At 43.9% G+C, this 15149-nt stretch overlaps 2 protein-coding genes across 7 annotated transcripts in view; both read left to right on the forward strand.

Moving 5' to 3' along the window:
• Positions 1 to 1744: 1744 nt before the first annotated feature.
• On the forward strand, positions 1745 to 9055 carry ING4 (inhibitor of growth family, member 4). 5 transcript variants are annotated; one of them, XM_005873699.2, is made up of 8 exons: positions 1745 to 1874; positions 5030 to 5101; positions 6817 to 6983; positions 7160 to 7274; positions 7442 to 7547; positions 7840 to 7987; positions 8224 to 8285; positions 8404 to 9055. In XM_005873699.2, the coding sequence occupies exons 1-8, from the start codon at positions 1838 to 1840 to the stop codon at positions 8441 to 8443; spliced, it is 747 nt and encodes a 248-aa protein (XP_005873761.1). In that variant the 5' UTR covers positions 1745 to 1837; the 3' UTR covers positions 8444 to 9055. The 5 variants fall into 5 exon arrangements, with proteins under 5 accessions (XP_005873761.1, XP_005873760.1, XP_005873764.1 ...); XM_005873698.2 differs by having other exon boundaries at positions 1765 to 1874; positions 7439 to 7547; XM_005873702.2 differs by having other exon boundaries at positions 1766 to 1874; positions 7160 to 7265.
• Positions 4795 to 15149, forward strand: part of ACRBP (acrosin binding protein) — an 18239-nt gene continuing 7884 nt past the window's right edge. Inside the window, exons 1-2 of one of the 2 annotated variants that reach the window (XM_005873706.2) lie at positions 4795 to 4805; positions 14452 to 14890. In XM_005873706.2, coding sequence (XP_005873768.1) covers positions 14848 to 14890 — 43 coding nt within the window. In that variant the 5' untranslated portion in view covers positions 4795 to 4805; positions 14452 to 14847. Of the gene's footprint in view, positions 4806 to 14186; positions 14891 to 15149 lie in introns of those variants that run through there. The other variant, XM_005873705.2, reaches the window with a different exon arrangement.

The raw sequence follows: 15149 nt of genomic DNA on the forward strand, positions 1-15149 counted from the left end.
TGGCCTGCGGACTGAAGGGTCGCGGGTTCGATTCCAAAAAAGGGCACATACCTCAGTTGCAGGCTCCATCCCCAGTCAGGGCAAGTGTGGTAGGCAACCAATTGATGTGTCTCTCTCACATTGTTTCTGGCTCTCCCCATCCCTTCCACTCTCTAAAAAAATCAATGGAAAAATATCCTTGAGTGCAGATTTAAAAACCCCAAAAAAACATTGAAGCACTGAAAGTGACAAACTTCCCACACCTGATAACATGGCTATCCTATGGGACTGCTTGTCAACGGTGCTCATTACCCAATGGCGTGAGATACTCGAAATGTTACCCACTTAATTTATGGTTCAGTCTCGTGTGGGTATCCAAGATAGTCTCCATCTGTGGTGTGACAACGAATATCACATGACCAAATATGCCAATATTGGTTAGCTTCCTATTAACTGCCCAACCCCCCAGCTCTCACCAACAGTTGAAAAGACCTCTATAGCCCTACCTTCATCACAGGTATTAGAACCAGAGTCTACTTTTTAAAAAAGGATATGCTCAACTCAGCAACAACTCTATGAAGTGGGTACTGTTGTTCTCATTTTATAAGAAAGGAAACAGGCACAGAGCTTAGATTACTTGCCCAGGGGCATGACACTTCAGCGTGAAGTCTAGGTTCCACTGCCATGTCTTACCACGTGCTCAGTTGAGAATGGGGTTTCACCTAATACTTCTTCACATATTTGGTCTAAATTATGTGGTTGGAAACCTGTTTCATTAAAAACCTACTATGTAACGTTGATGATTATCAAAAATGTGTGAGTTAGGAGTGACAATGATGTCCAAAACATTGTCTTGTTAACATCGCTGTTAGGTTACGGGTTTTGAGTTCTGTTTCACTGGTGTGGTCCAGCCCGTCTGCACTCGATCGCTTTCCATGCTGATGAAAAGCAGTTTTAATTGTACTGCAGCTGAGTAGGGTGATGGCTGGCGTCTCATCGGCCCAGTTGCCACAGCTCCATGTTCCAATCTTTTCAGAATCCTGGTGCTAGTTTACATCATCAATAAACTCGAATAAAAAGGGAGACAAAAACAAGAGGGGAAGGTCATTTTATGTGAGAATGTATTTGAATGTAAAATAGACAAGAATCCTGACAAAAAGTGTCGATAATTACAGATTTATTGTCAGGATTATAGATTTACTTGTATGTATAAGCAAAGTGGATACACAATCTACTTTTTCCATGTTAAAAAGAAAAACCCTGGGGAGTTGGTATTCGTGTGAGTGAACACAAATGCCAATGTTTTAATCTCATAGCACTCCATTTGCCTCCCCGACTTCCTTCAGAAACTAGCAACCTTAGAGAAAGTTCCCACTCAGCTGGGATCAGCTCTAGTCACCAGATTTCTATTCTGCAAAAGGGATGAATGAACCCCAGGGTGCTGAAAAGGGATATTTATGAGAAATCATCCAAGAGACAGGTTTTTGTGGGTGGTTTTTGTTTGTTTTACCTCATGACCGCACACTCCCGTTGTGGAGGGAGAAAAAAGTTCGATGGAGGATGCAAAATGGCGACCTCCGGTGACGTCATGACTGCCACGGTCGGTCGCGTATCGGGCCTCAGTGAGGGCGGAAGCGGGCTCCAGCCGCTTCAGGGCGCCTCTGCGGGCGGCCCTGGGTACTTACGCAAAAGGACGAGTGTCGACATCGGGCCGGTGTGTCCCGGCGGATAATTCACTAAGGGCGGAAGTTCTCCTCTTAAGGGCGGAAGGGCCCAAACCCAAGAATAATAGCTTCGGCGCCTGTCGCGTTTCAGTTACTTCCGGGGTGGATCGGAAGTTGCTTTGTTTTGCTTCAAGATGGCTGCGGGGATGTATTTGGAACATTATCTGGACAGTAAGAGCAGTCTGGAGGAGGGGGTCAGGGGTCACAGCGTGGTGGGGCGGGGGCGGGCTGAGGAGATCTAAGGCCCCGAGGTCCCGGTGGTCAGAAGGTCACCATTGTGCAGGGGCTTCCGGGAGAGAAACATTGAAGGGTGTGAAGAAAGAGGGGGCGGGGCAGCAGGGTCGAACCCGGGCTTTTGGGTGTAAGGTGAGGGAGGGGCTGCGCGGTGGGGCTGAGGGATGTGGCTTGAAGAGAAAATATTTGCTGGCCCCGTCTTCAGGGTCTCCAACCTCTGGGTATATATTTTTCTCAAAATCATTCCGAATCTTTCTTCCTTTGTGCAGACTGTACATCTGGTCGTTTTAGTATTTCACTCACTGCCATTTGGAGCAGCGACAAAGATCTCGCGGCTCCTCCGCTTTCTCTTTCTCAGGAGTGCCTTCTCGTGGGGGTGGGGGTTATGGGTGACACTGTCAGATGAACTGGAAGGCTTCTCTTCTGGGAGTAAAGATCCAGTTCCCATCAAATGTTTATACCGTTTATGTAACCCACCCCTTCACAAAGCCTGTCACCCCGTGCGCTTACATTTGTCTTAGTGTTGCGAGTCATTCAACCATGCATTCATTCATTCACTTATTGAGGGTCTGCTATGGTTCAGACATAGTTGCAGGTACTGGGGGTATAAAAAAATGAATAAGACAGCCCTTACCCTCAAGTGCTCGTCGTCTAGGAAACAGATTCCGCTAATAAATATAAAAGTATGGCAAGTGACATGCTAAAAATACATGAAAAGGACACTTGGTAACACTGGAGAAAGAGAAGCTAATGATGTAGAGCAGTGATGGCGAACCTATGACACGCGTGTCAGAGGTGACACGCAAACTCATTTTTTTGGTTGATTTTTCTTTGGTAAATGGCATTTAAGTATATAAAATAAATATCAAAAATATAAGTCTTTGTTTTACTATGGTTGCAAATATCAAAAAATTTCTATATGTGACACGGCACCAGAGTTAAGTTAGGGTTTTTCAAAATGCTGACACGCCGAGCTCAAAAGGTTCACCATCACTGATGTAGAGTCTTGAAGGTCGAGTATTTTGCAGTGTGGAAAGAGGGAATTGCAGGTTGGGAAGAGCATCAGCAAAGGTATTATATGGGTTTGTGAGGTCAAGAGTTTGATATGTGTAAGACTCTAAGGCAGTGGTTCTCAACCTTCCTAATGCCGAGACCCTTTAATACAGTTCCTCATGTTGTGGTGACCCCCAATTTCATTGTTACAAATTGAACATAATTAAAGCATAGTGATTAATCACAAAAAATATGTAATTATATATGTGTTTTCCGATGGTCTTAGGTGACCCCTGTGAAAGGGTTGGCGACCCCCAGGTTGAGAACTGCTGCTCTAAGGTGAAAGAATGGGAAGTGAGACCCAAGAAAGAGGCGGGGCTATCAAGGTCTTTTAAAACCAAGCTAAGAAGTTTGCACTTTAGTGAGGAACCAACAGATTTTTTTAAATGGAGTGATTTTTATAAAGGAAAACAACTGGTATATGATCAACTGGAGCATGATAGCCTTTGTAATAGGGAGCTCAATTAGTAATAACAGTCCAGCTCAGAGCTGAGGACCTCATCTCAGGGAGTGACAGAAATATTTAGGAGTTAAATATGACAGGACTGACTGAATGAGTAAATGGTTAAGGGAGAAGGAAGGATCTAAGGTGACTTCTTAATTCCCTGTTTGGGAAGTGAGTAGGTAGTATGTCATCAACAAGATGTGAAATTCAGGAGTAACAGCAATATGGTTAATTCCATTTAGACTTAAGTATAGGAATGATCATTGTATCCACGAGAATGAATGAGCCCAAGATCGTTCAGAAAAAAAAAAAAGTGAGAAAATGAGAGGGCTTGAGAGTAATCTCAAGAAAACATTAACATGTAAGGGACAGGCTATGGAAACACCAGTGTGGGAATTACCAGTAAGTATATGATAAGAGATTCGGAATCCTAAGAGGAAGAAAGTTACTCAAAGGAGAGAAGATGGTACCAACTGCTGCAGACACATATTTTAGGATAGGACTGATAACATCGTTTGCTTTCTTAAGTCATTGGTGACTTAGAGTAATCTCAGTAAACTGGTGGTAGCCAATCTGAGGTTATAGGTTAAAGCAGTGGAGGCATTTTAAAATTTGAAGTATAGTCATGCAAAGAGATTTTTCTTTTATGGGAGAAACTTAAGAATTCATGCATTTCTACAAGTATTTATTGAGGACCCTCATATGCAAATCATAGTTCTAAACACTAGAGAAAAAGGAGAAGGCAGGCATGTCCAGGCCTTCTGGAAGGCTGAGGAGACAGATATCAAAAAAATATTTTAACTAATTACACAATTATTTAATGATAGTTGGATAAGTGCAAGGAATAGTGGAGATAGAATAACTTGACAGCAAAATTCAGGCACTTATTTGAGTATGGGAGAGTCAGGGTTGAGCTGAATTTTGAAGAATAAACAGGAATTTAGCAGGCCTGGAGGCATGGTGGAGGCGGAATGAAAAAGACCAGGTGGTACATTCCAGGCACAGAGAGCAGCATATAGGAAGCCAAGTGGCAAGAAGATTGCTGGCAAGTTCCAGGCAGTCAGAGAAGGCCAGTATGATCAGAGCAGGGAGCACAGAGGAGGACCGACATGGATTAAGGCTGGTGTGAGGTAAGCAAGGGCCAGAAAGTGCAGAACAGGACTAGGAATAGTGCCATGGGAAGTTACTGTAGGGTAAGTGACTTGATCAGATTTGCATTTTTTAAAGGAACAGTCTGGCTACTATATGGAGAACAGATTGGGAGGATGTGATGAGTGGTGGAGGATACCAGGAGGATATTTATAAGTTGAGAGCAAGGAGCTTGGAGGCAGAAATTGGAAATAAGAGAAAGGGAAGAGCTAATTTGTAGAGTACATCACTAAAAGGGGGGGAAAGGGTTGGACAGCTGTGTGAGAGGGAGAGGTTAGTTGTAGAGAGAGGCAGACACAGCCCCTTCTGAGGAACGAGTGATGAATGCTGTCCCAGATACATCCAGTGGTTCAAAGGAGGGAAATTTGAGTACTGTTGTATACTTTAAAAACAGCTATAAGGCCTATGAAGTCCAGCGAGTCTCAGTTACTCCTCTTCTTCCTAGGTATTGAAAACCTCCCCTTTGAGCTCCAGAGAAACTTTCAGCTCATGAGAGACCTGGACCAAAGAACAGAGGGTACGTACAGAGTAAGGAGTCCATGTGAATATTGAGTGTATGTGGTCATTTCTCTTTCTGTTCTGTGTTACCCTATCATCTGGTCTGATCTGAAGAACTCTGGCTTCTCTCTTTTTTACTCTCTTGCATTTCTTAAAATGAGAGTAACGATGATCTGCATTTCTATATCAGCCTTTCCATAAAAAAATGGAATATTGCAACAATGCCTCAAGAATTCAGAGATGCTATGTTCTTTATATCTTCTTCAAGAAGAATTCAGGAAACTAAAAGCCCACTCTAGAATCATGTCTGTTCTCCATGTTTAATATATTTATAGGAAGGCGAGACTCTTTCTACTCCATTGTTAACGTTACTGTCACAAAATGCAGCGTGGCTTTAGACTGCAACTCACGTTGGTAGACAGGAGCTTTGCTGCGTCAGAAGTTCTTAAAGAGAGAGAAAGGAAAAAAGAAGGAAAAGCAGCAATTAACGTCAGGATCTCTACACTGTATTCTTCAACCTTACAGAAGCACTAGATACCATCTGTGGCCTTCCTTGGAAGTTGAACAAGTTTGGCTGCATTGAGGCATTCACTGGAAGCCTGAGGCTACACTGCAGTGGTCAGGTTGGTCTCTTCGAAGTCAAAGGTGTCTGTTGGATCTATCCCCCACACCTGCTGAAGGATGTATAGGCCTTATCTTCCATTCTTATGAAACCATGCTCAAGAATGTAACAAGCTGACAATACCTAAAACTGTAACTTAAGTTACTCTGGGTAAGTTTACTCACGAAAAGGTGAACATCATCTGAAATCTGGATATAGGTCCTTAAGAACTGCCTGCTGAACTCTGAGAACCAGCTTGCTCTCTTTGTAATACAGTTCCAACTCTTTCTCTGGCACAGAAAGGCCACTTGGAGATTATCAAACTACATGCTTTTTCAGCTTCCTCCAAGGGCCCCGAAGAAGTGGGGCATAAGCATAGTGCGCGCGCAGTCCTTCCTGTTCTCTGTTGCTGCGCTGTTACAGTCATGCTTCTGTCTCTTTTTTGTCGACATTTTTTTTTATGAGCCCTACCAAATATTAGGCAGTAGATACCTATAGTCTGTGTCTTGGGACATCACCAGCCTTCCAATACTAAAATGTAAATGTTTGGAGCAATATATGTAAGATAACAAACAGAAAAAAAGTGATGAGAACTATTAGCAAGTTGCAAATGCTGAGAAAAAAAGGGTGGACAGTAAGTAGAAGAATTGTTATGTCTCATTTTAAATGATGAGCTGTAAATGCACAGACCTGGAAGCCAGCAGCAGCAGATGACCCAACCTTGTGTACAGCACTCAGAGCTGTTGTGGCATATTTTTGTGACGAAAAACCTTAAAATTTTGGCTTTTAAGACAAAAATTCATTCAAGAAGCAGCAACAAGCCCTGCAAAGAAACATCTTCAGACAGCAACAAAAACATAATTTGTATTAGTGCAGTATGCAAAGGGTCCCTCATTATGTTTCAATAATTTAAGTTCCAACTCTGATAGCAATGTTTGCAGCACCTGAAGGCACCTTTGAAACAAATGTTGTCGATTTGTATTACTTGAGTACATGGCACAGTATCTATGAACACTCAGTACGTTTTAGTTCAAAGGTTATGGTCAATGGAAAAGGTCCAAGGAAGAAGAGGAAGAAGTGTCTATCACCTAGCTACTCAGGGGCCATTGTGACCAGGCCTCTCTCTGTTGTAGACCTGAAGGCTGAAATTGACAAGTTGGCCACTGAATATATGAGTAGCGCCCGCAACCTGAGCTCCGAAGAAAAATTGGCCCTTCTCAAACAGATCCAGGAAGCCTATGGCAAGTGCAAGGAATTTGGTGACGACAAGGTGCAGCTTGCCATGCAGACCTATGAGATGGTATGGCCCTGTTCATGACTCCCCACATATCTCCCATCTATTCCTTAGGGTCCTAGACCCCTCCTTCATCTGTGTTGGGATCTGTTTTGGGTCTGGGAGATTCATAAAATCTGCCTTAGCCTGTTATCTTTCACTGGCACCAGCCTTGTACCTCTATCTTCTTCCTTTCCACCCAGGTGGACAAACACATTCGGCGACTGGACACAGACCTGGCTCGTTTTGAGGCTGATTTGAAGGAGAAGCAGATTGAGTCAAGTGACTATGACAGCTCTTCCAGCAAAGGCAAAAAGAGTGAGGAGGGGGGTGGGCTCTCAGAAGCGGGTCGAGGATTCAGAGGGAGAAGAAGCCAGCTCTTCAGCTATGAGGGAGGGGCACCAGGTTGGAAAGAAGAGGAAGAAGGGGGACTTAACCTGTCTTTCTGTCTCCCTGCCTTTTGCCTTTCTCCTCTTCCCTAGAAGGCCGAACTCAAAAGGAGAAGAAAGCTGCCCGTGCTCGTTCTAAAGGGAAAAACTCAGATGAAGAAGCCCCCAAGGCTGCCCAGAAGAAGTTAAAACTTGTACGCACGTGAGTGTATCAGGGAGCCAGATGACATCCTCTTCTCTCCCATGACCCTACTCCCACCCTGCACTGCCCCTTGCCACTTTCTTTGTCCTCTTCATGGCTCCCTATAGACCTCCCATCTATTCCTCAGGGTCCTAGACTCCTCCTTTCTTCTCCTTACCATTTTGTTATCTGCTGGACAGAGAAAAGCAGCACCAAATCACTTGCCCCACCAGGATCTCCTTCACCACCTCTGAGTCTCAAGTAGTAGCTTCCCTTCCTGCAGATGACACTTTCTTTTCCTCTTGGTATACAGAAGTCCTGAGTATGGGATGCCCTCAGTGACCTTTGGCAGTGTCCACCCCTCTGATGTGCTGGATATGCCTGTGGATCCCAACGAACCCACCTATTGCCTTTGTCACCAGGTCTCCTATGGAGAGATGATTGGCTGTGACAATCCTGATGTGAGAACCATTTTGCCTCAGGATGGCGGGTTCTGGGGACATGAGGTAGAAACAAGAGGTTGAATAGTGGGACATCAGGATAGGAAGAAGGTGGTTGGAGTTTTTGGCCTTGGGACCTCTAAGAATTCTCCAAAGGAATGGGATAGGGGAATACTCCTAAGGAATTTATGAAGAGGGGCTTCTTTTTTTCCTCTGTCCCACCCTGCCTTGACTTCTGCTTCTTCCATCTTTTCTAGTGTTCCATCGAGTGGTTCCACTTTGCCTGTGTGGGTCTGACAACCAAGCCTCGGGGGAAATGGTGAGTGAGAGAGTTGTGGTAGGAGCTGGACTGCCCCTATGCTGAACGGCGGAGGGCATTCTCTCTTTCACTCACTTTCTCCCTCCCCTTCTCTGTCATGTTCTATTTATTTCTTTAGGTTTTGCCCACGCTGTTCCCAAGAACGGAAGAAGAAATAGATAAGGGCTTTGAATTCTGACATAGTTTCTTCCACATCCCCTGACCTGGGCTAGTGGGGAGAGGAATGCCTGTGCTGGGCCAGAGGGTTCAGGGAGAAGTGAATGGTGCAGTGTTGTCATCCTTTCTCCTCCCCTGTCCCCACTACTGGTGCTGAGGCTGCATTCAAATCCTGGTAGAGAGGAATTTCGTAGCCACTAAGGGTATATGCTCTCATTCAGCCCCACCCCCCTTCAGAAGGAAGTGGTCTTGCCCACTGTCCTTTGCCTCCATGCTGAGGTAGGTGCTGTATTTCCAAGGGATGGTCCTCTTTACTCCCCTGGCTTTGTATTTAAGGACTGGGGCAATAGCATGGGGGCACTCCCCCAACCCTCCTGATTCCCTCCACCCTGTGAGGGGCTATGGTATAATAAACTTTCATTGTTATCTTTCTTTTTCCATGCTGGGGTCTCCCCCAGCTTATCTGGGCTGTAGCCCTAGTTGAAGGGCCACCCCTTCCTCTGTGCCAAGAGGCTTTGTCCTGGCCTTGTGAATGGGAGAGGGGGCAAGGTGGAATGCAAATAAGCCACATGTAAAGGAACTTGGGTAGGTGAATAAAAGCTATACCCATTGGCCTGCTGTGTTTTTTATAAAGATACCATTTTAGTATATATGCCAAGCATTTTTTTTTTTTTACTTTTGCATTTCTGGGTTGGATTAGAGGTGGGAGAATGACATGCCAAAATCAAGACAAAACAGGGAACCAGAAGGGCACCAGAATCCACAACTTCTCAATTTGGAAAGGACAAAGCTGACTGGCTGGGGGGGTCTGCCTCAGAACAGGGAAACCACTTCCCTATACTGAGCTCCCCAACACCTGACCCTTACTCTTTGTTTCTCCTGTTGGCTCATTTCTTACCTGGAGAATTCCTCTCTGGTTCCTATCCCAGTAGGCCCTGACTGTTCTGTATATTCCATGTCTGCCACCTCAGAACCCTGCCTATACTCACATTTAGACCTCACTACCTAGTTGGGCAATTTGTTTCTCAAAGCAGGTTTCTGCATCTGTAAAATAGGGATAATAATAGTATCCAGTATGGGATTACCTTGAAAAAGAAATAAGGTGATGCACTTAAGTATCACATATGTCCCCTTTTTCCTATCCTATGTAGCCTGGGTGGCATGGCTCAGTGGTTGAGCATTGACCTATGAACTAGGAGTCACAGTTCAATTCCCAGTCAGGGCACATGCCCAAGTTATGAGCTGGATCCCCAGTGGGGCGCATGTAGGAGACAGCCAATTAATGATTCTGTCTCATTATTGATGTTTCTGTCTCTCCCTCTCCCTTCTCTGAAGTCAATAAAAATACATTTTTAAAAAGACAACACAGGGCCTACTCCATCAAAGGTAATAAAAAAACTCCCAACAAATAAAAGTCCTGGACCGGATGGCTTCACAGGTGAATTTTATCAAAATTCAAAAGAGAAGTAAGACCTATAATTCTCAAACTAATTCAAAAAATTCAAGAGGATGGAAGACTCCCAAGCTCATTTTATGAGGCCAACATTATCCTAATTCCAAAACCAGATAAAGACACTACAACAAAAAAATTATAAGCCAATATCCCTGATTAACATAGATGCTAAAATTCTCAACAAAATATTAGCAAACCAGATCCAGCAATACATTAAAAAAGATCATACACCATGATCAAGTAGAATTTAGTCCAGGGATACAAGGTTCATACAATTACCTGTAAGTCAGTAAACATGATATACCACATAAACAAAATGAAGGATAATAATTACATGATCATATTAGATGCAGAAAAAGCATTTGATAAAATCCAGCACACATTTTTTTAAAAATCATTGTTGAAAGTATCACATATGTCCCCTTTTTCCCCCCAGTAACCTCTTCTAACCTGCCTCCACCCCTTCCCCAGGCCTTCACCACCCTATTGTCCGTGTCCATGAGTTATGGATATGTGCATACAAGTTCTTTGGTTGATCTCTTCCCACCCACCTTCCCTCTGAGATTCCAGTCTGTTCCCTGCTTCTATGTCTCTGGATCTATTTTCATTAGATTCCACATGTAAGTGATATCATGTGATACTTGTCTTTCTCTGACTGGCTTACTTTGCTTAACATAATACTCTCTAGGTCCCTCCATGCTGTCTCAAAGGGTAAGTGCTCCTTTTTTACTGCTGCATAGTATTCCATTTTGTAAATGTACCATAGTTTTTTTATCCACTCATCTACTGATGGGCACTTGGGCTGTTTCCAGATCTTAGCTATTGTAAATTGCACTGCTATGAACATAGAGGTGCATACATTCTTTCTGTTTAGTGTTCCAGGTCTCTTATGATATATTCCTAGAAGTGGGATCATTGGGTAAAATGGCAGCTTCATATTTAATTTTTTGGGGAAACTCCATACTGTTTTCCATAATGGCTGCACCCATTTATGATATAAACTCTTGACAAAGTAGGAATAGAGGAAACACACCTCAACATAATAAGGCCATATATGACAAACCCAGAGCCAACATCATACTCAATGGGCAAAAACTAAGATCAGGAGCAAGACAGGGATGTTGGCTTTCACCAGTCTCATTCAACATAATATTGGAAGTCCTGGCTACAGTGATCAGACAAGAAGAAGGCAGGAGAGGCTGGAAGAGGTTAATGGGGAGAAAAGGAGGACCTATGTAATACTTTCAACAATAAAGATTAAAAGGGGAGAGGGAACAAAATCACAAAAGAAGGGGGAAAAGGCATCCAAATTGGAAAGGTAGAAGTAAAACTCATTATTTACAGATGACATGATACTGTGTATAGAGAACCATAAAGATTCCATCAAAACACTACTAGAACTGAGAAATGAATTCAGTAAAATAGCAGAATACAAAATAGCTATCCAGAAATTGGTTGCATTTTTATACACCAATAATGAACTATCAGTAAGAAAATAATCCCATTAATAATTACATTAAAAAACAACAACACCGAAACAACCTAGGAATAAACTTAACCAAGGATGTAAAAGACCTATACTTGGAAAATTGAAGAAGATAAAGATAAGTGGAAGCATATACCATGTTCATGACTAGAACATCACTAAAACATCTAGGCTACCCAAAGCAATCTATAGAGTCAACACAATTTCTATTAAGATACCAATGGTGTATATTGCAGAACTAAAACAAACTTAATAGGAAACCACAAAAGAACCCAAATAGCAACAGCAATCTTGAGAACGAAGAACAAAGTTGGAGGAATCACACTACCTGATATCAAAGTATACTACAAAGCCATAGTAATCAAAACAGCATGTTACTTTAAAAAATAGTAACAGTGCCCTAGCCAGTTTGGCTCAGTGGATAGAGCGTCAGCCTGTGGACTGAAGGGTCCTAGGTTTGATTCCGGTCAAAGGCACATGCCTGGATTGCAGGCTCAATCCCCAGTAGGGGGTGTGCAGGAGGCAGCCAATCAATGATTCTCTCTCATCATTGATGTTTCTATCTCTCCCTCTCCCTTCCTCTAAAAGCAATAAAAAAAAAATCTAAAAAAAATAAAACAGTAACAGTTGAGCCTGGCCAGTGTGGCTCCGTTGAGTGTGGTCCCATATACCAGGAAGTCACTGGTTCAATTCCAGCTCAGGGCACATGCCCAGGTTGTGGGCTCAGTCCTAAGTAGGGGGGATGTAGTAAAATTTCAAACATTTCACATAGCAATATTGTTTCTGATGTATCTCCTTGGGCAAAGGAAACAAAAGGAAAAAACAAATGGGACCACATCAAACTAAAAAGGTTTTGCACAGCAAAGGAAGCCATCAACAACATAAAAAGAACCCACTGAATGGAGAACATATTCACCAATAAGGGGGCATAAGATGGCCAATGGACATATGAAAAGATGTTCAATGTCACTAATCATCAAGAAACACAAATAAAAAACAGTGGAGATAACACCTCACACCTGTCAAATGGCTGTCATCAATAAATCAACAAACACCCTAACCGGTTTGGCTCAATGGATAGAGTGTCGGCCTGCAGACTGAAGGGTCCCAGGTTCAATTCCGGTCAAGGGCATGTACCTTGGTTGCGGGCACATCCCAGTAGGTGTGCAGGAGGCAGCTGATTGATTTTTCTCTCTCATCGACATTTCTATCTCTCTCCCTTCCTCTCTGTAAAAAAATCAATAAAATATAAAATAAAATAAATCAACAAAAAAGTGTTAGCAAGGATGTGGAGAAAAGGGAACCCTTGTGCATTGTTGGTGGGAATGCCAATTGGTGCTGCCACTGTAGATACAGTAGGGAGTTTCCTCAAAAAATAAAATGGAACTGTCTTATGACCCAGTGATTCCACTTCTGAGAAAATATCTGAAGGAACCTGAAACACTAATTCAAAAGAATATTTGCACCCCTGTGTTCATTGCAGCATTATTTACAATAGCTAAGATTTGGAAGCAACCCAAGTGACCATCCATGGATGAGTGGAAAAATAGCTGTGGCACATTTACACAATGGAATACTACTCGGCTGTAAAAAAAGAAGGAAATCTTTCCCTGGCTGGTGTGTTCAGTGGTTAGAGCATCGGTCACGCACAAGGGTCTTGGGTTCAATTCTTGGTCAAGGGCATGTACCTGGGTTGCTAGTTCACTCCCCACTCCCCTGGTCTCTACACATTTGGGAGGCAACCAATTGATGTGTCTCACATCAATATTTTCCTCCCTCCCTCCCTTTCCCTTCCTCCCTCCTTTCACTCTCTCTGAAAAGCAATGGAAAAAATACCCTCTGGTAAAGATTAACATAAATAAAAAGGAAATCTTACCTTTTGCTATAGCATGGATGGGCCTGGAGAGTATTAGCTAAGTGAAATAAGCCAGTCAGAGAAAGACAAATACTATATAATCTCACTTATATGTAGAATCTAATAAACAAAATAAACAAAAAAAATTGAAACAGACTTATAGATACAGAGTTCAGACTGACAGCTGTCAGAAGGAAGGGGGTTGGGGGCTGAGTGAAAAAGGCAGGCAAGGGGATTAAGGGGGAAAAAAGCAGACAACAGTATGGTGATACAAGAGGGAAAAGGGGCGCAGAAGGTAAAGGGTGGGTAAATGGTGACAAAAGAGACTTAACTTGGGGTAGTGAACACACAATACAATATACAGTGGGGCCTTGACTTACGAGTTTAATTCGTTCTGTGACGGAGCTCGTAATTCAAATTACTCGTATGTCAAATCAAAAAGTGAACGAGTGATGCCAAAACCGGTTTGGCTCAGTGGATAGAGCGTCGGCCTGTGGACTGAAGGGTCCCGGGTTGATTCCGGTCAAGGGCATGTACATTGGTTGCGGGCACATTCCCGGTGGGAGGTGTGCAGGAGGCAGCTGATCGATGTTTCTCTCTCATCGATGTTTCTAACTCTCTACCTCCCTCCCTTCCTCTCTGTAAAAAATCAATAAAATATATTAAAAAAAAAAAAAAAAGTGAACGAGCACTGTGACGTTCGCTGCGCCAACTAGCGGTGGGGTATCTGAAGCTGGCTCGTAACCCAAATTTTAGCTCGCAACTCAAAGCAAAAAATCGGCCGAGAGACGGCTCCGGCTTGTATCTCGAAAAACTCGTTAGTCGGGACACTCGTAAGTCAAGGCCCCACTGTACAGGTGATATACTATAGAATTGTATACTTGGAACCTATCTAATTTTATTAACCAATGGCACCCCAATAAATTCATTAAAATTTTTTTAAAAGATATTTGGGGAAAAAACACACCGATTTTCCTCTGAGACCAAGATAAGCACAATCTCCCTCAGATATTAGACGTCGAGAGCCTGTTGGGCAGTCCAGTTTCCTTGGTTCATTTTACTGCCATTTACTGAATGCCGTCCATGTGTCAGAAGAATAAGCTATGACACCCCTGCCATCCCAAAGCCTGCAGTCCAGGAAGGGAACCCAGACATGTAAACAATTGCGATCTGTGTTGGAGGTACACACTGTAATAACTGAAAATAAAACCTACAGGCGCATAAAGGGGAATATTCTCTTCAGTGCTGTTCCTGGAGACATTTATATTCACTCCATTGGACAGGGACCATTTTATCACTGATGTATCTCAGGCACCTAAAAAAAAAGTGCCTAGCACCTGTAATGAGTAGATAGATGCCTAATAAATGTTTGGGTTTTTGTGCTTAAAAAAAAAAAAAGATACAGCGTCAGTGGTACCTTAATCATTATCCTCCCGAACTGGAATTGGACCCACGAGGACTCCCACGTCAGTTTCGGAGGCCCCGCCCCCGGGCATCTGTGACGTCAGAGCAGCCCCCTTGCTCCCCTCTGCTGGCCGCAGCCGCTGCGCTCTCTGGCTTGGCCCGTTAGAGGCCGCTTTGGTCCGGGGAACGCGGGCGGACCGTCTGGGCCATGAGGAAGCTCGGTGCTGGCTTCCTCCTCTCGCTCCTGAAGGGTGAGAGGTTCCCGCCCAGCCCCCCGCTCTTCCCCTCCCCCCCCGCCCGGCCAAACCTCCCGAGGACCCTCCTTCACTGATTCAGAAACGTTTCCCACGGTGGACGCCCCCTCGCTTCTGCCCCATCTCCTCCCGGTCTCCCCAGGGCTCTCCTTGGCCTCTGTCTCTGGCATCCCCACCGACCAGACACCCCGATCCTAATCCACACGGGGCGCCGCTGGCCAGCGTGGGTCCATCCGGGCCCGGAGCGGGTTCTGGA

The sequence above is a fragment of the Myotis brandtii genome, unplaced genomic scaffold (assembly GCF_000412655.1).
Source record: "Myotis brandtii unplaced genomic scaffold, ASM41265v1 scaffold417, whole genome shotgun sequence".
NCBI classification, from domain to species: domain Eukaryota; kingdom Metazoa; phylum Chordata; class Mammalia; order Chiroptera; family Vespertilionidae; genus Myotis; species Myotis brandtii.